The sequence below is a fragment of the Prunus dulcis genome, chromosome 2 (assembly GCF_902201215.1).
Source record: "Prunus dulcis chromosome 2, ALMONDv2, whole genome shotgun sequence".
In the NCBI taxonomy this organism is placed as follows: domain Eukaryota; kingdom Viridiplantae; phylum Streptophyta; class Magnoliopsida; order Rosales; family Rosaceae; genus Prunus; species Prunus dulcis.
Genome location: NC_047651.1, coordinates 22,206,889 through 22,232,729, shown reverse-complemented (window position 1 = coordinate 22,232,729; position 25,841 = coordinate 22,206,889). Strand labels below are relative to the sequence as shown.

Below are 25,841 nucleotides of genomic sequence, written 5' to 3'. Positions count from 1 at the left end.
TGGTGTTGCAAATTGCAATATTGCCATCATTCGAAACTATTCCCAACAATATGGCGGGAAAAAAAGATAAAAAAAAGTTGGCTGATGTCACTTTGAAAATCCATCTCCATGCCTCCTTCCCTGCTGCTCAAATAATTATAAAGCATCCACCTTTTTCTTCTTTTTAGTATTTTTTCATTTGCATATTGAAAATTTGTGGAAAGGCAGCTACCAAACTAATAATTCGGTAGCCTACGTAACAAGAGAAACTCAAGCAACGGGAATAACATTTTTAACTATTTCTAGCCAATAACACAATGACATGTGAGATAATTTTTCCATGTGTCATTGTGTTATTGACTGAAGATAACAAAACAATAATATCCTTGTTACAATTTTTTTTTTTTTTCCTGCGTAACAGATGGTGACCAAATTAGGTCTACGAAGCCTAAAGCTACAAAACCATCTTTATGGGCGTCATTCTTTATCATTTTATGACTTCAACATTTTTCTCAAATTTTTTTTTTCTTGACTCTCTTATGGTTGCCTGTGCATCTCATTCAAGTGGGCAAGCCTGTGAAAAGCTTTTTCTCCTTTTACTGCCCTTTTTGTTTTATACAATGTGGTGAAAGTAAAAAATGGGTAAACTAATCACAGAAACGAATCAGAATATGCGATGACTGCTCTGAAAGACAAAGCAAGCAAGCTTTGTATTTTACGCAACTCAGACAAATTTACAAAGCATAATGGATGTCTTAAATAGAGGAAAGCTATCGTGTACCAGGAAAACACGTGTGATGCTGTGTCTAGATTTTGAATCTGAAAACCCCATTCGTTTCAATAGAGAAATGATGCAAATGGATAACTTGACATCAAGAAAAACATACAAACTGCAAGATGAATCTGGGGCAGGAGTCTGTATCGACTATAGAACATAAGCCACAGAACAGCAAACAAGTGTCCAACTCAAAATATGGGGGAACTCGAGATTGGCTCTGGCTTCTAGCCCCGGCTAAAATGACCAGACATTGAGTCGAGCAAAAGAGTCGGCTCCAACTACAATATATAATGTTTCATATGTGATGAAAACTAATGAAGGCTCGTAAGAACAACCAAATCACTCCAGTGAATAAACCATTCGCTCGGCCAGGGCTTCACCTACAACTCTCATATATCTACGCAGCTGGAACTCCAAGTAACTCCTTTCCGACAGCCGAAAAGCAAACTTTAGATCCTTCAACAGAAACACAGTGGCGTAACCATGAAGACAAGAAAGGGGTTGGATTTGGGTGGGAAGCTTAAGTAGTTTTAAATCAGGTATATGAAAATTTCAAACATGCTCAATGAACACCATAAAAAAATTGAGTACACATACCTTGAATTTCACACGAGATCCCTTCAATCCGATTAAAATGTTATTGACATCTCCATCTTCTACATCAACAGAAGCCAGATGTTGTTCGTTGTCTGAGCTTCCATATTCAGGCTCCATCATCCCTTCATCGTCATACATAAGAAAATCATTAGTGTCTTCTTTCCCAATGTCATCATGTTGCACTTCCATGACATCTTCAGAAACATGAGGCAGCAAGGACTCTCTATCTTGTAACGTGGAAAAATCCGATAGAACAACATACGGCTTTCTATCAAGCAAAGGCTTAGCAATGGCAAAAGGAACCCACCTGAAGTCAAACTTTCAGTTTGTTAGCCACCAAAAACTTGGAATGTCAGGGCACTGGCAAATTTTCTTGATTAATATGAAAAGTATAGCTTCAATTGGACATGTAGATGAAGTAGAAAATGATCTCATATGAAAACTACAGCTTGCATGTTTCTAATTATCAAGAGAGCATCCCTCACATGCTGAAGATCCAGGAGCTTGAGAGTCCAGAGCATGTTAGGAGTAACTCACGGTTCTGTTTTCTTAAGTTTCCCAGATTGCTTGATTACATGTTCCCAAGTGACTAGGGTGTAGTCAACCTAATCACCACTCAGAAACAGATTAGATTAATGGCCCTTTACTTTAACCTAATTCTCCCATTTCCCAGTGTGCTTGTGTAACCACCTCAACTAGATTATTTGTAATCTCAACCTGGATGCCCTCCACAAAAATCATTAACTATGGTAGGCAAAATGTACAGTTCAAAGCAGGCATATCAACCACAAATGTACAAATGAAAATTTTCAACCTTATTTGTTTTCAACCTAATTAGTAAAGTGAAACTCTTAACAGCTTTCCATGGTCAGCTGGTATATGCAAAGGGGAACTTACTGGTAACGTAGAGGGCAGAGTAGCTCAGATGGGGAATATGCTGCTTTGTATCTCATCTTACTGCAAGAGTGAATGTAATAACCGAGATAATAATACTGAAGAGTGGAGCAATGGGCTTGATTCTCTTTCACCCAATTTATTTCTTGCAGTGCTGAATACTTCCCAGGTGATAGGAAGGCAAAATCTGGGTCCCAGAATAAATATTTACTTGACAAACATCTAGGGAGGATATCTATAACACCGACTGCAACAAGCTTTCCATCAATCACATATTGCTGATGGAAAGAGCCAAAGCCACAAGGTGGAACTGTACCATCACCAGTTGGAGGAACAAATATTAAGGGAGTATCAACCAAGAACCTCTTATATGAGCTTTCCGTAACATGATCAGGGGTATCATTATGAACCATCATTTGATACCGTCTATACAAGGCATACTCTTCTGAATCAAAACTGGACCTTTTCAAATGAATCTCGAGCCTCCGCCTCTTTACCTGAGTATTTTCAGAGCTGTTTTTCAAACTGCACCCTTTACTTTCAGAACTAGCAGCAGATCCTTTAGAGACACTAACAGTTTGAAAACTTTCATATGCAGAAGCATGTTTTGCAGCAGAATAAAAATTTAAGTGTCCATTGCAAGCCCTGACTGACAGACCAGAAGTTTTTGCCAACTGATTCAAGAAACTTTCTAGCTTTTCAGCAATAAGTTTTGGAGATGGCCCATTTTCATCTGTAATATTCCTCGACAATCTTCCCTGGTTGCTGTCCTTCTGATCTGGTAGAGACCGCTTTATAGTAGCCGCTATTTGGAAAGCAATATTGGTTGAGTATAAGAGATCTTCTGGTCCTTCGACCAAAATCTTTCTTTTGGCTTGTGAAACCTTTTTAACGGAAGCCTTTGGAAATTGAATGTCAGGAAATTCCCCACTTTCAGAGAAAGCATGAACTACGTTACCAACTTGATCTGATAAGAATCGCATAATGTTTTCTTCCCCATCCTTCTCTTCATTGTTATTGGAAGAGGATTCCTTCACAGCTAAGCTTGAAACTCCAAGATGGGTACGGCTGCATGTGTCCTTAGAAGCATTTGGATCCTCTACAGACTCCACTGGTCTTTTACAATCCAAGGTACCTTCTAAAAACCTAGGCATAGATCATTTGCAGTGAATCAGGATAAAATATATAAACCAGAATAAACATACGTTTTTCTAGAAGTTTAATGACATGGAGAAGGTGGAGTGTAATAAAAGGCAACATAACAATACCTTTGCATTCGCCTAGACACCCGAAGTTGCTCTTTAGAAGGAACAAAATCACCGGCCTTCAGACGAATAGTATAAGCAGGGCAGCATGTTTTTTCCATCTCAGGTTTGTAAAGGAAACAGCCAGATCTTCTCCAACCCCGGTCAAGAAGGTCTAGCAAGAGACACATAAAATATAAACAAAAAAAAAATTCAAGGTACGACTATAATCACTAAAATGATAACATTTTGATCAAGAGAGGTTCTTTATCATGGTTACCAATACAATAACAATAGTATTGTTCACAAAATATAACGAGAATCCAAGAGAAAACAAACCTTGGTAGTCATTGATCGTAATGCTTTGTGTCCCCAATCCTGTTTAACCAAAGAGACATTAAAAATGTATCAGAAATATCAAATGCACGTAAAAAGGAGCAAAAGAACTTAAACACAGGCGATGACTAATCACATAAAAGACATATGAATGTTTGTGCTAAAAAGTCTGCCAAATTCGCATTGCTTTTAGAAATCTCATAACTTGTTAGCAGATAGGAACAAGCACGACGATTTCAAATTTCAAATTAAACCATATAATTAAATTCCTAAACCAGTTCAAATTTTAGCAAGATCAACCAAATTATGAAGTTAGAAGCGAAAACTTGATCAAGCACAGATAAACACAAAACGGAAGAGAGAGAAAGGGTTGATTACAATCAGAAAGACGGACCATGAGAGATACTGGAGCGAGCAGACGATTTGCAATAGCCGCAAGAGCTTTTGTTTTTACCATAATCGACCACCACACTTTCCCCTCTGTGGTTACTGCTACGGCTGCTGTTTCTGCTGCTGCTACTGCTTGCCTCACTTTTCTTCGTCTTCCCCGCCATTTCCGATTTGATCCTCTCAGCCCAGCTCAGTTCTGCTTTTGCATCGGAGACTCTGGACCGCGTCTTGCCTTCCGAACGACGTCGTGGTGCGCGGTACCAACCGTGCGACCCTCACCTTCTGATCTCGGCGGCCGATTTTCAATTCAACTTAATTGTTAATTCATTTGCATATCTGACTTGATTTTTATATAGTATTTAAAATATTTTATTTTCTGCGGAGAAATGAAGGAACAGAGACTCGGGAACTTGCTGGTGAATTTAAGTACAATTACTCATCTTCTTTCAGCACGTTATTCTCTTTACTTTTTTTTCATTTTCTTTCCTCTCCCAAAAAGAAATCCACGGGCGACCAAAAACAAAAGGAAATCAATCAATGAGCGGCCGAAAAAAACCTAAAGGGGGTATCAAACCATCCAAACCATAATGCATGATTTGATACATGTAATGGGAATTCAAAGAAATGAAATATAGTAAACAAGAAATAGGAATCGCATCAACTATCCCCTCTTAATTGATTTGATTTTTGATTTTTTTAGTATTCGATCAAAGATTTTAAGTTGGGATCTACATATTAAATGTAGAAGAATTCGATAATGAAAATCATTTCTCTTTCTTATGATTTCCATTACTTGTAAGTAAATTTGCAGTGGATAAGTTTTCGAAACTGAATCAAACCATTTTGGTTCGGTCCAAACGTGGTTTTAGAAATTAATTTAGTATATAATATTTAATTTACCAGTAAGTTTAATATGAAATCGAACCATATCATTCATACAAATTAAAAATATACAATGCATTATTTTTTGTTTGAAGGTAATATATTATGATGCCAATAGTCCTAAACACCCTTTCCTATCTCTCAATTTGAAAAGAAAAATATCACTAAATCAAGAGTTGATTGTTGGACCAACTACTCCTCTTATACAAGCTGAATTTAAATTTGATTGATTTGAAAAACCATAAGTAGCTATGATTAGAGATATATCAAAAGAAAAAAGGCAGACATTTTTCGAAATAATCGAGAGCTAATATAGTTAATAGTCATTTATATATTTCGTTTAATTAAGGGATCTAAAATTTAAAATCCATCAAATATTATAATACATCTCATAAAAATCAACAAAAAAGACCTATTTTAGAAAACATTAGAAAAAAGAAAAAATGGGAAAACCTCTTTATTATCCAAGGTGAGTATTGATTTCTTCTATAATTTTTGTTAAAATTGAACTAAATTAAATCGTTATATTGTAATTGGTTCAGTAACAATTTTAAAGTGAAATCGATTCAATATGTACTGTGCCCATCCCTAGATAATGTATAACTCTGGAGTATGATCTACGGGACATCCAAACAAAAACAATATTCATCTTGACAGAACCAAGACAATCCTCGACGGCATCTATCAGAATTACATAAAAGTACATGCGCTTAACTGCAAATACAACCACTTCAAATTTCAAAACAAAAATGAAATAAATTAGAAAAGAGGGCATTATCGTGATTATCTACCCACCAAAAGCCACAACCTGAAAACGTAGGCTTTAAGTGAGAGAAACAACGCGAGCTGCACGGTGCATCTCCGTTCATTTTCCCCATTTCAGACTCCAACTCTTTCCTAAATTACCATTCGATGCCACTCCTCTTCCCCCTCACTCTCTCTCCACTGTGAAATCTCCGATCTTCCAAGGATTCTCTCTACAACTTCTACTCGACTCACCTGCGTTTCGAGCTTCGCTTCGCAAAATGGCGGTTCCTTGAAGCTCAATCTCTCTTCTCCTCTAAGCTTCCACACACTTGAGCTCCGTTCCTCAACAATGGCGGTTCCTTATAGATGAGGACAGTTCAAGATTTCATCATTCTCACCCTTCTTACACTCCTATTCAGCTTTTACGCTTGGAAGAAAGTGAAACAAAATGCCAATTCGTAGCCTTCGAATTTGTGCACCAATTAACCCTCGGTTTCAGATCTAACAGTTGCTGAACTTCGTTTGGTGACGACGGCAACACGTTTTCTGCTACAATAGTTGTTTGAGCGGTGGTTGGAATTAGGTTTTAGTTTGTTTATTATTATTTTGATCTGTGATTATTGGGCCTAGTCTTGGGTTGCCTGGACTTTGCGTTGTCGAGATGAATCGTAGTTTTAGGGCTCAGGAATCGCAAATGCAAGCGATGATGAAACAGAGGCAGCAGCTGAGAGCCTCAGTGAGGAAGGAGAAGGAAGAAGAGCTCGCTTTGTTCCTAGAGATGAAGAAGCGCGAAAAAGAACGAAATGATCTTCTTCTTAACAGCTCTGAAGAGTTCGATGCACCATTAGGTACTCTTTATGCCCAAATATTTAAGTTTTGGACTGCAATGTAGGATTGCAAGTTTCGTGTTATTGATCGTTAATGTGTGTTTTGCTTGAACTGATGCTATGATAATCTGTACTTCGCTTGTATTGTTGGGAATGTTGTCTATTTAGGCGTTGGTCTTGATTATTGATGTGTTTCCAATTTGGTAACCCCTATATTTGCAGGGTCGAAACCCGGAACTTCTCCCATTTTCAATATTTCCTCATCAACGCCAGCACCTCAACGCAAAACTGGTGCTGATGATTTTCTCAATTCAGACAATGATAAGAATGATTATGATTGGTAATGCCATAATGTGTTTTACATTTTCTTAAAGTAAATGTTATGTATAGGCCATATATATATTTTTTCATTTATAATGTTTGTAGGCTATGATTCTGAAAATTTTCTGTATATTATGGAACTTCTAAATTAGGTTAATCGAATCCTTTAAACTTAGGATGGTTGAAGAATTTGAGTTTTGTTCCAATTATATCATATGAAATGTTTTGGATTATAAAGTTTTTGAACAAAGTCCAACAGTATGCGATATAGTCTGTGGCCTGCTGATTACATGCCTAATGTGGGGTGAGTTGGTGATTATCAAGGTGGCCAAACCCTGTTGCCTTCCCTTCGTTTTACTTCTAATAGATCTTCATTAGAAATTTTGCATACCTATGCAATATAGGAACTTCTGAGGAAGGAAATGCATGACCATGGAGTTGTTTTAATAAATAAGAAGTCTGTACAGACATGTGCGTTCGTTCTTAAAAAGCATCTTAAATGACTAGTGTTGTCTAAGTTGGCATTAGTTAATTTATTCTGCTTTAACAAAAAACTTTTTTATTCTCCTTTCAGGCTTTTAACTCCACCCGGGACTCCTCTTTTTCCTTCATTGGAGATGGAATCACATAGGACCATGATGAGTCAGCTTGGAACCCCAAAGGCTCGTCCTACTGCACTCAAATCTAGAGTAAGCATTTCCTTAAGTGTATCAACTGGGTTGCAATTCTAAGTGTAAGTGGGTGGGATTTATCATTATATGCATGGTAGTCGACAAACTTGAACATTAGCATCGATCTTTAACCTTTTAAAAGCAGAAGCCACCAGTTCGTATGGAATTTTATTTTTTAGGACTTTCTTCTTTTCTCTGACAATTAATAGTTATGCTGCACTGTTGTTAATCTTTCGAAAAACAAGGGTTTCATTAGGAATCAGAGAAGTTGCAAAAGATATCCTTAGGATATGAAGCTTAATTGGCAGTTACATGAGTATCTGAACTTTTGAACTAATTCTACATCTGTCAAACTTTACATTGCTTAACTTAGAAACTGCATTTAAAAGAAAATTACTTATCTGTAATATGCAAGTTAGAGGAGATTCGACTACTATTGAGCTTAGAATGTTCTAATAATTGAAATAATGATGATGTTTCTCTCATTTATCAGTCTTTTGAAATGAGGGTGGATTTCATGGTAATTTTAAGTTCATGAATTTTGAGTTCTAATTGTGCTTGCGTTTCACATAGTGTTTCTAAGTTATTTCTTCATTTTGGTCATAGTTAGCAAACCCCCAGCCAGAACCTGTTGCTAGGAGCAACTTAGTGTCTAAACAATCAACTTCTTCCCCTGGGTTGAGTTCTTCAAGTTCAGGGACCCGGAGGCCCTCATCATCAGGAGGTCCAGGATCGAGAGCTGCAACACCAACTGGACGCCCCACATTGACTTCTGCGCCTAGACCTTCAAGATCGTCAACACCTACTTCTCGAGCAAGCTTGCCATTAAACAAGTCCACAAATTCTGCAGCTAAGCCTACAGTTCCCACAACAAAATCCACAATTCCTGCACCTAAATCTACCATTTCTGCAACTAAATCTACTATTCCCTCAAGATCCTCTACACCGTCAAGGTCTATGGCAAGATCTTCAACACCAACTTCCAGACCCACTGTACCCCCACCCAAGTCTGCATCAAGTTCAAGAGCATCAACACCAACTCGTCGACCGTCCATGCCATCCACTACACCTAGTATATCAGCTCCTCCATCAAGGTCCTCTCCATCAGTTTCCAAGCCAGTTCCTGCAACAGCAAGAAATCCAGTGCCATCACGTGGTGCGTCCCCTACAGTGAAATCTAGACCATGGAAGCCCTCAGAAATGCCTGGTTTCTCACTTGATGCTCCACCAAATTTAAGGACAACACTTCCTGATAGACCACTTTCAGCCTCTAGAGGTAGGCCTGGAGCACCCAGTTCTCGATCTTCTTCTGTTGAGCCTGGTTCTAATGGAAGACCAAGACGGCAATCATGCTCTCCTTCAAGAGGACGGGCTCCCAATGGCATTAGTCATACAAGTGGGAGCTCTGTTCCTGCATTCAGTCGGGGGCATTCTAAAGTTAATGACAATGTGAGCCCTGTTTTAATTGGAACAAAAATGGTCGAGAGGGTAATAAATATGAGGAAACTGGCACCACCAAAGCAAGAGGACAAACATTCTCCTCATGGTAACCACTCTGGGAAGTCATCTTCATCCCCAGACAGCTCAGGCTTTGGTAGAACACTCTCAAAGAAATCCCTTGATATGGCTATACGCCACATGGTAAGCATGTCTTTGCATTTTATGAGTTGAGACTAGAATCCCTGGTGTCTTAGTACACAATTGTGCTTGTTATTCTATGGAAGTATTTCATATTCTCTGTGGCCGAAGATAGTTTTCCCTCATTCCCTCAAAGTTGCTGAGCAGTCAGAATTTACTTGATTTTAGAGAAATTGTTTGATTCAAGTTTGGTATCCTTTACATTTTCCTGATTCAACTGTTTGATGCAGGACATAAGGCGAAGCATTCCAGGTAATTTACGACCTTTAATGACAAATATTCCTGCATCCTCTATGTACAGTGTGAGATCAGGGCCTGCGCGAAGCAGAACGGTTAGTGTTTCAGATTCTCCTCTTGCCACTAGCAGTAATGCTAGCTCCGAAGTCAGTGTAAACAACAATGGCATTTGTTTAGATGGGAGTGAAGTAGAAGATAATGGCAGTGAGAGAGGTGGTCGATCTCCTGCTAGTGTGCGGGGTAGGTAATGGTTTGGGGTCCTATCATCCCACATAAACTGCATCTCTAATCTACCTTGTATTTTTAGTTTGGGTTCCAATCATCTTGATAGTCAAAAGAAAACCAATTTCCCGAGACACCTGACTAGAATTGTGCCTCTATGCTTAATGTAAAGTTTATTGCAAATGCTGGCGGTGATGTAATTCATGATATTTGTAATATTAGGAAATCTAGTTATGTGCTGAACAGCCTTTCTTGGCTCATTTTCTACGGATACTTGTATCGAAAAGTTAGATCCCTGTTATCGGTGAACCCGAGATTATTTTGCTTCCTAAGTCCTTACCCCGATCTTTGTTGAGTTGAATGTTACCATTAAAAGGAAACTTGGTATTTGCTGATTACTTTTACAAGGAAAAATGTTTCCTTCTCTAAACGGCATCATGGAGAAATTGATAGTGTAGCGGAAGTAGTTGTAAAAGCATACTATGCTCATTTGAAAATTAAAATTGCTATGTATGAGCCAATGTAAAACAATCATTTTTTTTCTTTCTTTCTGGAATTTAGGAGTCAAAACCATTGGCTGTTTTTGTTTGTTTGAAGTCCTAGTTTCATATACTGCGTCTGCGTCCTCAAACTTTAAGGACCACTGGTGTTGGGCATTTCAGTGAAAGCCAGATGTGCGACAGAAGAATTTCTCACCTAAATTTCAGAGCTGGACCACTTTAATATTGAGTTCCATCATGCATGCATCTTCAGGATCACGACACCCAGCCCATCAATGAGAAAAATAAATTTACCATCCCAAATTAACACCACAATGACACACATGGAAAAATTATTGCACATGTCATTGTGTTATTAATCGGAATAGCAAAAAGTGTTATTCACATGAGAGTTTTTTAATCATTTCATTCCAGTGCTGTCTCACCAAACTCTCAAGATTGCAACAGTTGCTTCTTAAGGTTCCTCTTTCAACAAGTCGGACGCCATTGCAGACGCAACTAGCAGTCTGATTAATCAATACCCCACGAACCAGGGCCTTCAATTACATTCAACACGAGCATACCATTTACTTATATGAATGAAGTCATTTTTACCAAAAAAAAAAAATATGAATTAAGTCTTACATTCAACACGAGCATACCATTTACTTATATGAATGAAGTCATTTTTACCAACAAAAAAAAAATATGAATGAAGTCATTCTTTCAACCAGTAGATGAAAATTTAACTAAATATTATTATTTATTATGTATATGGGCATTCTTCAAGAGCTGCAATGAGAGGTGGATTTACTAAACCTACCGACAATGAAATATTATCATAAAATTTGGATTCTAATTCACTTTTGTACATATAAAACACAAAATTTTAGAACTGAATATATCCATCAGAAATACGTTCAGCAAGAAAAACTCCACAATACTGCATGAAAGTACTTGGTTACTACGAAATAATCCTGACAAAGATGGCCAGTAAAATTATGCAGCAGCAACTACAGCCTCAGGGGCGGCTGCCACAGCAGCAGCCTTGGGTGGAGCAGAAGAACTACTGGGTTTAGCATCATTAGCAGGGGCTGGTGCTGGGGGTGTAGGCTTAAGGTGGGGAGGCGTATTATGCTTCAATTTTAAAAGTATCTGCCTCATCCTTGAAAGTTCAGTTGGCTTTCCAGGCTTTGGACCTTGTACCACAATAATGGAAGGTTTCTTTTCCTGATCCTTCTTCCCTCTCTTCTTCTCTATAGCTGGCACCTCATTGGGAATGAGATCTGCAACTGCCTTCCAGTAGTTCTTGTCTACCTCAGCATGGAACTTCTCTTGACTGGCCAGGAACAGCTGAGAAACGCAAAAATACAAGTTCAAAACAATATATGTTGGGAAGGTATATATAACTCTTTACCTCTTCTAATCTTAGAAGTTAGAAGAGAAATCAATTAGGATATTTAAAGGAGAAAGAAACTGTAAAGTCATGTCATTTTTAAATCCCAACAAAGTCCAAATGAGATCCCCAATTAACGAGGTAATGACACTTGAAACATCAAGAGTTCATTCTGGTAGTGGAAAACTCACAATATACATGCACTTAAATGCTAACGCTGAATACACTGAGAAATCTGTTACCAATATCTTAACAACAAAAAATCAAAATCAAAATCAAAATCAAAATCTTACAATGAGAAAGAGGACACATTTCAGATGATTTCTACAGATGTTTACAATGAGGGATAACAAGGAAACAGTCTACCTGAGGTTCATGTAGTGAATCCCAGATAACTGTGATTATCACTTAGTTTAACTAAGTCTTCAGTCCTAGTAAAGAGAATAAAAGTTATAATCTTCTATGTATCAACAAGATCTGGCTCTTCTTCAACGCCTATTTGGACCCATATTCAATTATTGAAAGAATCAGCAATTCAAGAACTAATGCTACATGAAATAAATACACTACCGGCATCAGCTCAAATGATCTTATTATGCATGCCAACAAAAACTTAAACTTGAGACAGTGAAGTATGAAGTTAACATTAGTACTCAAAAGAGCTCATTTAAAACAGAGAATAGTGCTAATCAAATCTTTCTGAAAGTTCATTTGATCTAACCTTCTCCCTTTCCCTGTTAGCAGCTTTGTTATTCTCACAAGTGATCTTCCTCTTCTGGTAGAAGTCAATCTTGAATTCATTTGCTTCCTCAATTATTTGGTTTAACAACTCCTTTTCCCTCTTCTCCTTCTCCTCCAGCTCAATTGCATTCTGTCTGAATGCCACAAAAGTTTGGTTTATGAGAACTCCTTTACAAACCTCACATGATTCAACCATTTAATTTTCCACCATATTCTATGCAAACTTAAAAACCAGACAGTGACGAATTGTTTTTTGGCTTCGGATTGAGCTCCGAAATTTTATACAAACAAATGGCATGGTAGGTCTTGTTTAATTTATCAGAAAATATACAGCAATTCATAAAGAATTTAACAAATTCAATTCAGCAATTTAACCAATACCCACTAGGCATGCAATTCTTAGAAACTACTGAAACTAAAAGAACAACTTTCTCTCATTCAACAATAATATTTTAAAACGCAATTTTAACTGAATTGCACAAAGAGTCATAATTTAAGGGTGTTGTTAAACGAACCCTAAAATTAACTGAGTACACCCTAATATTTAAATCAAAATGTAAAATTAACTAAGTACACCCTATTTTAACTACCAAAAATACCCCCGGTACACCCTAATACACCCTAATACACCCTATCACACAACACCAAAGAAGAAAAAAAAAAAGAAACTTTGTCCCATTCGTGGTGGTCCACAGGACCCTTGTGAATGAGCTGCTACCGCTACAATTCTGAATTTATCTGCGCTGCCACAATGTCCAATGTCTGTAGAAACAGCAGATTCTGATTTTAAGCACTGCTCTCATGCCCAGAATTAGTTTCATTAAGAAGAAAAAAGGGTTTTTTACCTCACTGAATAGTGTTTAAAAACTAGCGAGAGAGAGCTCTAAGAAAGAGATAATAAAACCATCAAAAGTAGATTTCTGAGTTTTGTAAAGACCATTATCTCCAGATTTACATAATAATTTATGCCTAACAAACTTTCTGATTTATGTGCTGCTTATACAGCAAGATGCAACTCCCACACCAGTATGGTAGCAAATTATGTTATTTCTATATTTTGAGCTTCAAACCTTCTATCAATATAGTTTGCTCTTCTAAGAATAACTAAATACAGGTCTTCTAATCTCCAATAAACCATTAAAAGAAGAAGAAAAATCTTTTTCCGCACCTGGATTCTTGATGGCCCATTTTAGATTAGGATAAATTAGTAATTCAATACATAGTTTGGCAGATAGATTGCTCAACATAAATATTGGTTCTATTGCAAACAAGCGAAATTCGAAACCCTACCTCCTCCACTCTCTGAGAGCAAAGCCTTCCTCAGGCAGCATATCCGACGGAGGCGGCAAAATCGGATCGTTGGATTCGCCGAACCCTCCATCGAAGCCCTGGCCGTTCGATTCAGGGTAGATCGACGGAGAAGAAAGGCCCTCCGTCGCCTGCTGAGCGGGGTACGCGTCATCTACGGCGGAGCCGTGGAAGAGCGGCGAGTCAGTGGCCGAATCCTTGACCGACTCCGAGTCGGCAAAGTTAGTGGCGACGAAGGAGTCGAATCGCACGGAGGGGAGACGGGGGTCGTAGCCTAGGTAACCATCGTCGTCGAATGGGCGAGTTGACCCGGTGGTTGGAACTGAGTCGTCTTCGGGTTGACTGAACGAAGCCATGATCAATGTACTGACACGTATGAGAGGCCTCTCTCTGTGTGTTCTTACCAGGCGAAGTGCTCGCAAAGGCAGCTAATTGCTGGAGAAATATCAGTAGGTTGCGTTGTGCTGGGCCGAAATATTGTGCTTTAATTTGAGATATGGGTTCAATACACATGTTGGGCCCACATCCATTTCACATGCCTTTTTTTTTTTTTTGGGTAACAAAAGGGGCTAAGAGCCCAAAGCAAACAGACTAGGCACAAACAACACGGGACCTGGTCACCCCAATAGCATCCTCAGCCAAACAAGACGCAAGAAAGGTAGGCACCTCAGTAAAATATTGCACCCCAGTGCCAAACTCAGAACTCATAGAAGCCAAGACATCAGCTGCCACTAGGGGTGGGCACTCAAACCGGCAAACCGGAAATCCGAGCCGAACCACACCGAACTAAACCGGAAAAAAACCGAGTTGACCAAAAAGTCAAAAATCGGTCAAAAACCGAACCGGACCGGTTTGGACCGGATTCGGATCCGGTTCCATGTCTTCAAAAACCGAACCGGGCCGAACCTAACCGGTGAAACTAAAAAAATATATAATTTCAATATATATTTATATTTAATGCTATATTTTTAATTTCATTAAAAAAAAACCTAATATTTATCCAAGTTCAATGTCAAAATATCTCTCTTTTCTCACTTTAATATTTATTAATTATATGAAATTGAATAATTTGTTAATTTTCAAGTAAAAAAATAATATTTCAGTTGAGAATTGTATTACAAAAAAATTTAAAAAAATAATTTTTATAATCCGGTTCAAAACCGAACCGGAACCGGAACCGGACCGAAACCGGTTCAAACCGAACCGGACGGTTTTTGAATTTTTTAATTAAAACCGAACCGAACCAAACCGCATGAATAGTATCGGATCGGTTCTAATTTGAGGCAAAAACCGGTCCAAACCGAACCGTGCCCACCCCTAATTGCCACATTCTGCTATCTGAAGATATGCTTAACAGAACAACTCCAACCATCTTGCACCTTTAACTTGCAACACCTAATAAGGCTAAACAGGGGGTGTGTGGAAATAGTAGAGCTAGAAAGAAGAGCCACAGCCACACTAGAGTCACTTTCCACCTCCACAACACGAAAGCCAGACTCCCAAGCCAAATGAAGACCCCAAAAAATGCCCCACAACTCAGCTTCAAGAACAGAACCAACACCCAGCTTCACAAAGAAGCCCTTAATCCAAGCACCATAATTATCTCTTAAAAGACCACCAGCACTAATAAACTCAGAAACACAATTACGACTTCCATCTGTGTTAATCTTACAAACTCCATAAGTAGGGGCTATCCAATGAAGTTGAACAATAGACGGCACATAAGAAAGGGAAGGTAGATTGGTGGCATTAAACCATTCCAACGCATACTGAAGAATTAATTGATGTGGTTCACCAGGCATAACAAACCTTTGATCAAAAATTCCTTTACATCTCCATTTCCAGATAAACCACAAATAAAGAGCAAAAACCAAAGGCCAAGGCAACCCATTATAAACCTTTCTTTTAGATTGTAGATTCCTTAACAGCCACTCTTTAAAATCCACCATTTCAGGGCTAGGATTATTACCAATTTGAAGACAATTCCAAATGGTCAAAGATAAAGGGCAATCCTTAAACAAGTGAGCAATAGTTTCCATAGGATAATCACATCTAGGACAAGTAGGAGCTTGAGTGAGGCCTCTCTTCTGCCTTTGCACATTAGTAAGCAACTTTTGATGACAAACAATCCACAGAAAAGTTTTAATCTTAGGAGGGAGCCGCAACCTCCAAAGAAACTGCCAATCCCATTTAACTGAAGCCTCATCAGGTAAAAAGGAACAATAGGCTGATTTAACCGAGAAGGAACCATTAGGCGTGAACTGCCAAATATATCTATCAGCCCCACTGCCATTAAAACCAGCATGAACACTTAAAATTAACTGAATAATATGAGAAGGAAGACATTCCCTTAAGCAGTTAAAGTCCCAGACCCCCTCGTCTAAAAAATCACCAACATTCAGCTGAAGCATTTCCTCAGAAAGATCAATGAGCGAATATTGATACAAAGGACCACAACTCAACCACTTATCAGTCCAAAATAACACATTATCCCCAGACCCAACTCTCCACTTAACACCTTTGGAAAGGACAGAATTACCATAAAGAACACCCCTCCAAACACTAGAGCTACAAGGGAAATAAGAGTCCTTCACAGTTAAAATGTTTCGGTGTTTTAAGTACTTAGCATAGAAGACCTGAGACCACAAGCCTTGCTCATGTTGAAGAAGTCTCCATCCAGTCTTAGCCAAAAGAGCTTGGTTCATCCAAGCAGACCTTTTAATGCCTAACCCACCAACTATCTTAGGTTTACACACTTGCTCCCAATTGACAAGATGGATTTTAGAAGTATTACTGGTATGCCCCCAAAGAAAATTCCTATTGAGCTGATCCAATTTATCACAGACAGACATAGGCAACTTGGCAGTTTGCATAGTATAGATAGGAATAGCAGCAGTAACAGATTGAAGCAAAGTAATTCTACCAGCCATAGACAACGTATGGCTCTTCCAAGAAGCTAATCTCTTTTGGGCTTTAGCAATAACCTCTTGATAAGTTTGTTTACTGACTCTAGTATGGATAAGAGGGACACCAAGGTACTTACCAAGGCTAGCAGTGAGAGGAGAACCACTTATCGTAGCGATTGAATTAGCCAAATCAGAGCATGTATTTGGGGAAACACATATCATAGACTTTTCAAAGCTAACACACTGACCAGACAACTGACAGAAATCATCCAAACATTGTTTCATTAACCAAGCTTGATCAATAGTAGCTTCCCCAAAAAGGATTAAATCATCAGCAAAAAATAAATGGGAAATATGAGGACCTCCTTGACAAATCTGAACAGACTTCCAAGCTCTATCATGAATCTTTTGTTGAATGAGATGAGAAAGTTTTTCCATACACAAAACAAAGATATAAGGGGAGAGAGGGTCCCCCTGCCTAATACCACATTGAGGAGAGAAAGAGTCAGTTAGCTCCCCATTAAGAATGGCCTTGTACTGCACAGAAGTGATACACTGCATAAGCAACTCCAGGATGCTTCCTTTAATACCCACTTCCCAGAGCACCTCCCTAATAAAAGGCCATTGCATACGATCATAAGCTTTGGATAAATCAATTTTCCAAGCTATAAAACCCTTCTTCCCTTTGGCATTTTTAAATTTGTGGAGAACTTCTTGAGCAACAATAATGTTATCCGTAATTTGTCTCCCTGGAACAAAACTAACTTGGTTAGGGCTGACAAGCTTAGTCATACACGGCCTAAGCCTAGCTACAAGGATTTTAGAGACCACTTTATAAAGAGTGTTGCAAAGGCTAATAGGCCTAAGCTGATTCATAAACATAGGCCTCTCCACTTTAGGCACCAAAGCAATCAGAGTCTCATTTAAATGATCAGGAAGGGTGGCAGTATTAAAGCAATCCTGTACAAAGGAAATGATATCATCATAGCAAACCCCCCAATAATCTTGGTAGAAAAGAGCAGGGAAACCATCAGGTCCAGGGGTCTTCAATCTACCAATAGCAAACACACTATTCTTAATCTCTTCAATAGAAACCGGACAAGTAAGACCTTCAAGATCAGCCTCTTCAAGGCTAGGATACAACTGAGGAAGCAAAGCATAGTCACCAACCAAATCAGAAGCACAAAACAACCCTTGAAAATAATTAATAATAATATGTTTCATGCTCTGTTTCTCAGTAACCCAATCCCCAAAATCATCATGTAACCCTTCCAACTTATTCCTTCTTCTCCTAACAACTGTAGACAGATGGAAGAACCGAGTATTCCTGTCCCCTTCTTTAAGCCAGGTATTCCTGGACTTTTGCAGCCAAAAAGTCTCTTCTTGATCCAGTAGTAAATTGTAATCTTTAGTAAGCTCAACCTCAAGCTTACTAAGGAAAGGATTATGCTCATGACAAAGCTTCTTTTGAATTCCTGCAAGTCTAGCTAATAGATGTCTTTTCTTTGTAAATATACACCCAAAAATCCGCTGATTCCAAATGCCAAGCGGAGCCACGAGCCTAGCTGATCTGTGCACAGCATGACCATCACCAGAACTCCAAATGTTCGTAACAAATTCCTTAAAATCAGGATGAGACATCCACATGGCTTGGAAACGAAAAGGCACATTTGCTCTATTAGGATAATGTTTGGAGTCAAGGCGCACCAAAATAGGACAGTGATCCGAGTTCACCCTAGGAAGATGCAGGAGGTGGGCCTCAGGAAACAGAAGGCGCCAATCAATACTACAAAGGCCCCTATCAAGCCTCTTCCAAATAATTCCTTCAGCATTCCGTTTATTACACCAAGTAAACTTTGCCCCGGAGAAACCCAGGTCAACCAAATGGTTACGATCAATCCACTCAACAAACTTTTTACCACCTTGGTCTAAATTACCCCCACATTTCTCATCCACACTCACAATATCATTAAAATCACCTAGAACAAGCCAAGGCAGATTGGAAGCTTCAATAAGACCATCAAAGTACTTCCACAAAGCTTCACGAATTCCAGGGCAAGGGTTTGCATAAACAATAGTGAGGAGCCACCTATGATTCCTTAAAGTTACTAACGCAGTGATAGATTGGCTAGAGTGCGCAACAACTTGAAGAGAAACTGAATTCCCATTCCATAACAACCAAACACCCCCAGAAAAACCAGAAGCATCAACAATATGGTAATGAGAAAAACCCAAACTCTGGGCAACCGTGAGAGCCCTAGGGCCACTAATACGAGGCTCGAGAATAGCAAACACATCAATGGCATAAGCCTTTTTTAGGTCCTTAATACTACTAGCACACCTATCTTTACCAGCACCTCTAACATTCCAAGAAATAATATTCATCATAAAATGATAATAATGAGGGATAATATTAGGTACAAACCTAAATCTGCACATGCTCAGCCTCAACGGCTTCAAGACCATCATGCTCAAAAGAGCTATCAGCTTCCAGTCCAGTAACAGACTCATAATGTTCAGAGAAATTACCCTGATGATCCATATCGCACGCATTGGAAGACTCAACCTCATTAATTCCCATTTCACTGATATCAGGAGGTTCATGACCAAAAAATAAACCTCCCTTACCCAAAGGCAACTTAGGAAAAATAGAGCCACCCAAATTAAAAGAAAACTTCCCCCGAACATCATCTTGAACATCAGAGCCCTTGACTTGCAGCCCCACAGGTTCAATATCATGACAAGAGAAAGATTTAGCCCCAGCTCTGTTCTTCCAAGGCCTCCTTAAAACAGAACCACTTTTAACACCACCACCACTAGAATTAGCGACCACGGAATTGGAAATGTCCTTGAGAGGTTTTTTAAACACCCATGTGCCAGAGTCACGAGAGGAAGCAGATTTCACCCCAGCACATTTTGCCTTAGTAGAATAAGTATTAGCAGAAGAACCCTGTTTTTTAGACCTAGAATCACTAGTCATAACAGGAGGAGATCCCTCCATATCCTCTTCTCTGCCAACCTCCTCAGTCAACACATTGAAACGAGAACCAAAGACAGGACTAATAGCTTTCGTACCAGTATTCTTTGTATTCCTCTTGCTAAGCTCAACACCCTTCCCTACATCATTCATGCTATTCTTCCTAAAATTCCTTGGCTTCAACAACATCCACTCCCCGTGCATCTTTGCTGGAACCTCAGCCTCCTTTGTAGCAGTACCTAAATTCATATTAACCTGGACAGTAGAAATATCCTCCATACAATCAGCATTATCTGACTCTGGAACCTGCTATTTGGCTTGCAAAATAATAGGGCAAGAATCTCTCCCATGCCCAAAACATCCACATTCAAAGCAAACCAAATTAATTCCCTCATACACAACCCCATAAGTACGGCCTTCAATCTCAATGAATGGGGTAAGAGGCTTAGCCAAATCAAGTTCGACACAAATTCGAGCAAACTTACCACGAGCTTGACTAAGAGTATGAGCATCCACCTTGACCGTAGCACCAACAAGATTTCCAATTTTTTCCATAACACCAGCACGAAATAATTCAACGTTCAGCCCATTAATTCGAACCCAAGCAGTCATATGGGTGATCTTCCCCTCCTTCGCATTAAACCCAAGCTTCCATTTTTGTGTCAAAATGTATTGGCCAACAATTTGCCAAGGACCACCAGTGAGCACGTATCTCATATCTTCCTCATAAAGGAACTTCACAATGAAGTAGTTATTCTCTAGATCAATTAAGCTCATTAAGTGCCCATCTCTAGAGAAGACGAGATCTGAGAAAGGTGTAAGCTAGAGGACGACCCATGAGCTTAAATAATTACAGCAGAACACCAAGGCCGATACAAAGAGCTCTTTACTTTGTTTGAGAATTGTATTGAGGGAATTGCCCCTTGTTAAATCACAACATCATCATCGCTAAACACCAATTGATCCTCCGCCATACCAAAATCCCCAGAAACTTTATCCTTAAAGCTCATCGGGATTGGAGGAAGAGGGGGAGACGGCTCGTCCGATTCCAGTCCGCCAACATCCAACATCTCCTGGGTACGAGCTCTTTTCTCACCAGCAATAGGGCCATCTTTAAGGGAACCACCCACCCCAGCAGAGAAAACAAATTCCGACATCACAGAGACCGTCGTCGACGGCCGCTGTAGTCACAACCCTGAGCACACGCAAAACAAGTGAGGAAACAGAGAAAACCTTCAAAGCCCGTGAGGCGCGTTCATGGGTGGGGCTCTCTTTCTAACTTTTTGGAATTGGCTGGATTATTTTGTTTTACTAATTAAGTTTTAGGTTTTTAAATAAATTAATTATAATCCAAGTTGAAATAGATTTATTAAATATTGATCACGTAACATATGTCACATCATTTAGAATCCAAATTTGGTACAAAATTTGGATCCTTAGTTTTGTTTTTAATTTTTTGTTCACAAAACATATATACAGGTCAATCCGAACAAAACCATTCGATTAGGAATAAATTGACAATTGGGATAAAATCTCAAACACATCGACGCCTCTTCATCCATTCCAGGCATCCAATCGCTTCTAGATCTTTATCACCGGTTTCCTCTCGCTTTTCTGAAACCTCTGTTTGCAGTTTGATTTTTGCACTGGATGAAGATTATTTCAAGATTTCGAAGAAACCGTCTCTTAGTCTCTCTTGAAAACTCAGAAACAACACATTTTCTCCTTTGTTTTGTTCGATTTCATTGTCCAAGCCTTGGATATTGGAACGGGAGCCTTAGAAGGCGTGCCCAGCGAGACATTTAACTATCTCCTCTCTCTTTTTTTCTTCGGGAAATGCCCTTTGTCTGGACTATTTCGACTGGCTTGTTAGGTTATGTGGTGGGTTCCACGACTGCCACGTCATCATTTAATGTCTGACTTAACGGTCAATGTAACCGTCGGTGTAAGTTGGTAAGATTTTAAAATGTCATGTATGAAATTGATGAAAGTGAAACCTTGGGGCCCATTTCGATACTGGCCCTAAACCTCGGCTGGTGTAATTTTTTTTTTTTCAATTTTTATTTCCTCTTTTTTATAAGGTTCAATGCGAGGAGGGGCTTATCGCAGCAATTAAGACAGCAAGTGAGGAGAAAGAGGAATGCTTGTGTTTCATAGAGGTTATTTTAAGCATGGATGACATACGCAAAGAAATCATTCAGTTCGCGTGTAGGATATCTGCCAGAAGCCACCCGCCAAAACCATGATTAAACTTCAAAAGCTCATAAAATTCTCCACACTTTGAGAACATAAATTAGAATAATCCTAGCTGATATTCATTTTGATGTTATTGCTTGGATGCTTTTTTGCTTTAATAAACAACCTGGGGAACACATTGTGTAGCCCACTCCGCATTGTATTTTTTATATTTTTTATTTTAAAGAAGTAGTAAATTTTTATTTAATTGTCTAAGGTTATAGACTTAAGCAAACAAATGTGGCCTCATTAAAACCTTGCCCATGAAAACTCAATAAGATAAAATTTGAGACGAAGGAAAAAGAGTGGCACAAGCTCCATCAAGGTTACAAACAAAAACTCATGACAAATTCAAAATATCAGCGTTAGCTTGAAGAAACATATTTAACCATGGAGGACCCTCTTCAAGCCAAACGTCAATAGACACACTACCTAAAGCAAACTTAGCAAGTCTATTAGCCACAATATTACACAATATGGGAACAAAGACAACAGAAAGAGAAGCAAAATTTCTAGATAACATGCGGATATCGTTGATAATCCTCCCTGCAGCCCCAAAAGCCTCACAGAGACCATGTCATTAATGGAAATCTTCACATCAAACTTAACCACTAATGAATCATAACCAGCCTCCCCATGCAAACCGAAGGCCTTCCCGAATTCCTAAGAGTTCAGTAATCTTGGCTTAGAAACATCCAAAGATAGAGATTATTGAAATAGCACCCATAAGATCTCAATGCACATTTCTTACAATCCACACTTCCAAACAGAATTACTACAAGCACCATCCAAATTCAGTTTCAACTTACCATGACAAGGAGGACACCAATGAGTAGAGAGGAAGAAGAATGAGTACGCACAAGAGCATTGTTGGTGGAGATAAATTCAACTGAAAGATGATGGGCAATAGCATGCAAGGCTCATGTCCCTTCTAGCCATGCACTTGTGCATTTCAATCAAGCCAAATAAGTCAAGAAAGGTAAGCAAAAATCTCCAGGTCAAAGTTCAATTGTAATTTAATGTATAATATGAAAATCATTTAGACATCTAATTATGATCAAATAAATGATGTACTAATTGATGTTGCAATGAGAACAGGCTAAAGTTTTGTATTGATAATTCTTGAAAACAGAACCTCAAAGATTATGGGTTTTGATTGTCCACATTGTGAGGTGGGTCCTACAAATACGCCTCTTAAATAACTCAACTTAAGAGGCTCCTGTCAAAGTTAATTGTAAAGTAAAAATTATGGTATTCGTGAAAGTTAAATGTAAAGTGAATTATCTTCTGAAAATGGTCATGTAGTCACAAGATCATGTTTCGCTGATGGGTAAAATTTCTTGAGAAAGTGATTGCAATGGTAACGATAGATATGTGATAAGCTGATAGTACGGGATGCTTATATTCTCAATCTGACCAACTTTTTGCAGTGGTCAAAAGAAAAAGGAAAAACTTTGAGTATGATATGCCTCCCACAGGCCTTGATCTCGCATTTTGGTCCTTAGAGGATATATCCACATTCTAAAATTTTGGGCAACCTTCCATATCTGGTCATTAGGGGAACAAAAACTCTGGCCCAAACACAAGATCTTTGCGACCAATTTACATCCACTGCATGGAATAAAGAGAACTCTAATGGGGATGGGTTCAAGCACATATATGATTGCTGTCATCAAGAATAGATTCTTTTAAGGGAAATTGGGGATGTGATTAATTACATGATGGTGAAATTTATCAGCATTGTATCCTGGTTATTCTTCAAGAGCCTGCTCTATAAGGAGATTTTGTCCATGCAACATCTCTTAATTTCCTTGTTGATCTCTTTTATTTTTAACATCACACTGAAACATAATAAAAAGTTTTTAAATGATCATGTCGTCAGTCTTGGGTCCGCAACATATGATGGTTACATGCTTGAATGGAATCATGGTCAAAGCTTCTTGCAACCAATTAGATATGCATGGAAACGTATCTTGGGTTGTGAGAAATCTCTATGCCTATAAATATGTACGATAAATCATATATGATGGCAATGAATTGGAATGGTGATTAATTTATATTTTCCCAAGTGTCTTGCATGAAGAGATTGAGAGTAGAAGGTCATGCTCGGTTCTTCTTTGCTCTCTTTTTTGTCATGTAAGACTCAAGGACCAAAACCGAATGACTATGCATGGGCTCATGAATGAACAGGCGTTTTGGCTAATTTTGAGAGGAAGAAAGATAAAAAAAGAGAGAGGATCCTACAAGAAGAAGAGCTTAATTTTAACTTATTTATTAGCACAGATTTTTCATTATAAATTTTTGCTATAAATTTTAGTGTGTCTCTTGATTGATAGATGTCAACCCACTACTACAAAAAAGCAAAAAGACGACGGTAAATCACCGTCGTGTATTAAGATTTTCAGTGGTCGTGGAATCCACCGTCATCTTTTCCCTCATAAACCACGACGCTAAATCACCGTCGTTGTTAAAATATACAACGTCATCAACAAACACAAAACGACGTCTTTGTACTGCAAAAAGAACGAAAAAAGAAGTCGGGGATGAGAATAGACGACCAACTCTCTAAAAAAACCGTCGTTAAAAAGGAAAAATATGACACATATTAACAGAACAAGGCCGCAAGATAGACATACAACGACGAAACTTAAAAGAAGACGCCGTTAAATATAATTTTCACGACAACAAAAAAATGACGCCTTTAAGAACATTAGAAGACGACGTTATTGATTCCTACTACGTCGACTATATAAAAACAGCCGTCGTATAATACATTTTCCACTTCAATTTTTCTATAAAAGATGACGTGGAAATAGTTGTCAGTGTCATTATTTACGACGTATGTATTTATAGACTAGACGTTGAAAAAACAAACAACGTCGGTTACGAATATATGAGAGTCGTATTACAAAATTTTTACGTCCTATTTTCAGAAACAAACAACGACGATAAATATTAGACGTTGTTAAATAAAACAACGTCGAAAAAAAATAAAAACAGACGTGTTTAGTCTTCATAAGTTTTAAAAAATAGTCGAGGATGAGAATAGACGACCAACAAAACCAAATCACCGTCGTTAAAAAGGAAAAATATGACACATATTAGAAGAACAAGGCCGCAATATAGACATACAACGACGATAACTAAAACAATACGCCGTTAAATATAATTTTCACGACAATAAAAAATATGACATCTTTAAATACATGAGAAGACGACGTTAATGAAAAATACTACGTCTCTTATTTACAAAAGACCGTCGTGAAATAAGTTTTCCACTTCGATTTTTCTAAAAAAAATGACGTGGATATAGTTGTCAGTGTCATTATTTACAACGTATGTATTTATGTAGTTGACGTTGAAATGCGAAACAACGTCGGTGGAATTTATATAGTCGACGTTGTATTTATATGTATTCATTACTCACTACGTACTTATTAATGTAGACGACGTTGAACTTCTAAACAACGTCATTATTTACGACGCATTTATTAAACCACGTCGGTTCCAAATTAATGTTCAGATAATTTATCTCATTTTTTAGACATCGGTATTATGGGATTGGAGTCGTGTTATTTTGGATTACATGGCGGTTCTTAATCCTTCCCCGACGTGATATCCTGGATAATTGCTTCACAATAGCGTCGTGGTTCTTCATTGTTACGTTGCTTTAAGACGTCGGTAAATATGCTGAATAAATGGTTAAACATAACGTCGTGTTTTATTTGAACAGACGTTGTTTTTTATGCAGAATATAATGATGTAATCTGGATCCAGTATTTTTTTGCACTGATTGTTTTGTGGCCAAAACCTGTATAATGAAAGTGAAGAAATCACATTACAATATATTATAAAATGAATGTCATACACTGCCAATTACATAAGCATCATTCAATCCATATATCTTCACACCCATCTCGAATATTTTGACCACCTAACTCACCCACCAGTTCATCAAATGTGTCAACATTTGGCATCCCTCTAGTAAATGGCTCACACTCAATTATCACATCACCTAAGACTTCATCACCAATAA

General features: G+C 38.4%; 3 protein-coding genes across 6 annotated transcripts in view; 1 reads left to right on the top strand and 2 right to left on the bottom strand.

Annotated features, from left to right (window-relative positions):
- Positions 1 to 651: 651 nt before the first annotated feature.
- On the bottom strand, positions 652 to 4,948 carry LOC117619104 (arginyl-tRNA--protein transferase 2). 2 transcript variants are annotated; one of them, XM_034348950.1, is made up of 6 exons: positions 4,223 to 4,948; positions 3,832 to 3,870; positions 3,517 to 3,667; positions 2,252 to 3,394; positions 1,355 to 1,661; positions 652 to 1,204 (listed from the first exon to the last, which is right to left on the bottom strand). In XM_034348950.1, the coding sequence occupies exons 1-6, from the start codon at positions 4,380 to 4,382 to the stop codon at positions 1,097 to 1,099; spliced, it is 1,908 nt and encodes a 635-aa protein (XP_034204841.1). In that variant the 5' UTR covers positions 4,383 to 4,948; the 3' UTR covers positions 652 to 1,096. The 2 variants fall into 2 exon arrangements, with proteins under 2 accessions (XP_034204841.1, XP_034204840.1); XM_034348949.1 differs by having other exon boundaries at positions 652 to 1,213; positions 4,223 to 4,856.
- A 973-nt stretch (positions 4,949 to 5,921) lies between these two features.
- LOC117619918 (uncharacterized protein PB18E9.04c) overlaps positions 5,922 to 25,841 on the top strand; it is a 21,007-nt gene continuing 1,087 nt past the window's right edge. Inside the window, exons 1-5 of one of the 3 annotated variants that reach the window (XM_034349983.1) lie at positions 5,922 to 6,695; positions 6,897 to 7,014; positions 7,570 to 7,684; positions 8,273 to 9,307; positions 9,535 to 10,121. In XM_034349983.1, coding sequence (XP_034205874.1) covers positions 6,509 to 6,695; positions 6,897 to 7,014; positions 7,570 to 7,684; positions 8,273 to 9,307; positions 9,535 to 9,789 — 1,710 coding nt within the window. In that variant the 5' untranslated portion in view covers positions 5,922 to 6,508 and the 3' untranslated portion in view covers positions 9,790 to 10,121. Of the gene's footprint in view, positions 6,696 to 6,896; positions 7,015 to 7,569; positions 7,685 to 8,272; positions 9,308 to 9,534; positions 10,122 to 25,841 lie in introns of those variants that run through there. The other 2 variants (XM_034349984.1, XM_034349985.1) reach the window with 2 other exon arrangements.
- Positions 11,053 to 14,147, bottom strand: LOC117619921 (clathrin light chain 2-like). The gene is made up of 3 exons (XM_034349987.1): positions 13,670 to 14,147; positions 12,360 to 12,513; positions 11,053 to 11,595 (listed from the first exon to the last, which is right to left on the bottom strand). Exons 1-3 carry the CDS (start codon positions 14,041 to 14,043, stop codon positions 11,242 to 11,244), a joined length of 882 nt encoding a protein of 293 aa, XP_034205878.1. The 5' UTR covers positions 14,044 to 14,147; the 3' UTR covers positions 11,053 to 11,241.

Excerpts from the sequence above, each read along its gene's own strand:
- LOC117619104 (XM_034348949.1), bottom strand. The coding sequence starts at position 4,382 with ATGGCGGGGAAGACGAAGAAAAGTGAGGCAAGCAGTAGCAGCAGCAGA. Across the intron at positions 3,871-4,222 it reads TCGCTCCAGTATCTCTCATG|GATTGGGGACACAAAGCATT; the intron begins GTCCGTCTTTCT and ends TTGGTTAAACAG. Across the intron at positions 3,668-3,831 it reads TACGATCAATGACTACCAAG|ACCTTCTTGACCGGGGTTGG; the intron begins GTTTGTTTTCTC and ends GTCTCTTGCTAG.
- LOC117619921 (XM_034349987.1), bottom strand. The coding sequence starts at position 14,043 with ATGGCTTCGTTCAGTCAACCCGAAGACGACTCAGTTCCAACCACCGGG. Across the intron at positions 12,514-13,669 it reads GCTCTCAGAGAGTGGAGGAG|ACAGAATGCAATTGAGCTGG; the intron begins GTAGGGTTTCGA and ends TGTGGCATTCAG. Across the intron at positions 11,596-12,359 it reads CTAACAGGGAAAGGGAGAAG|CTGTTCCTGGCCAGTCAAGA; the intron begins GTTAGATCAAAT and ends TGCGTTTCTCAG.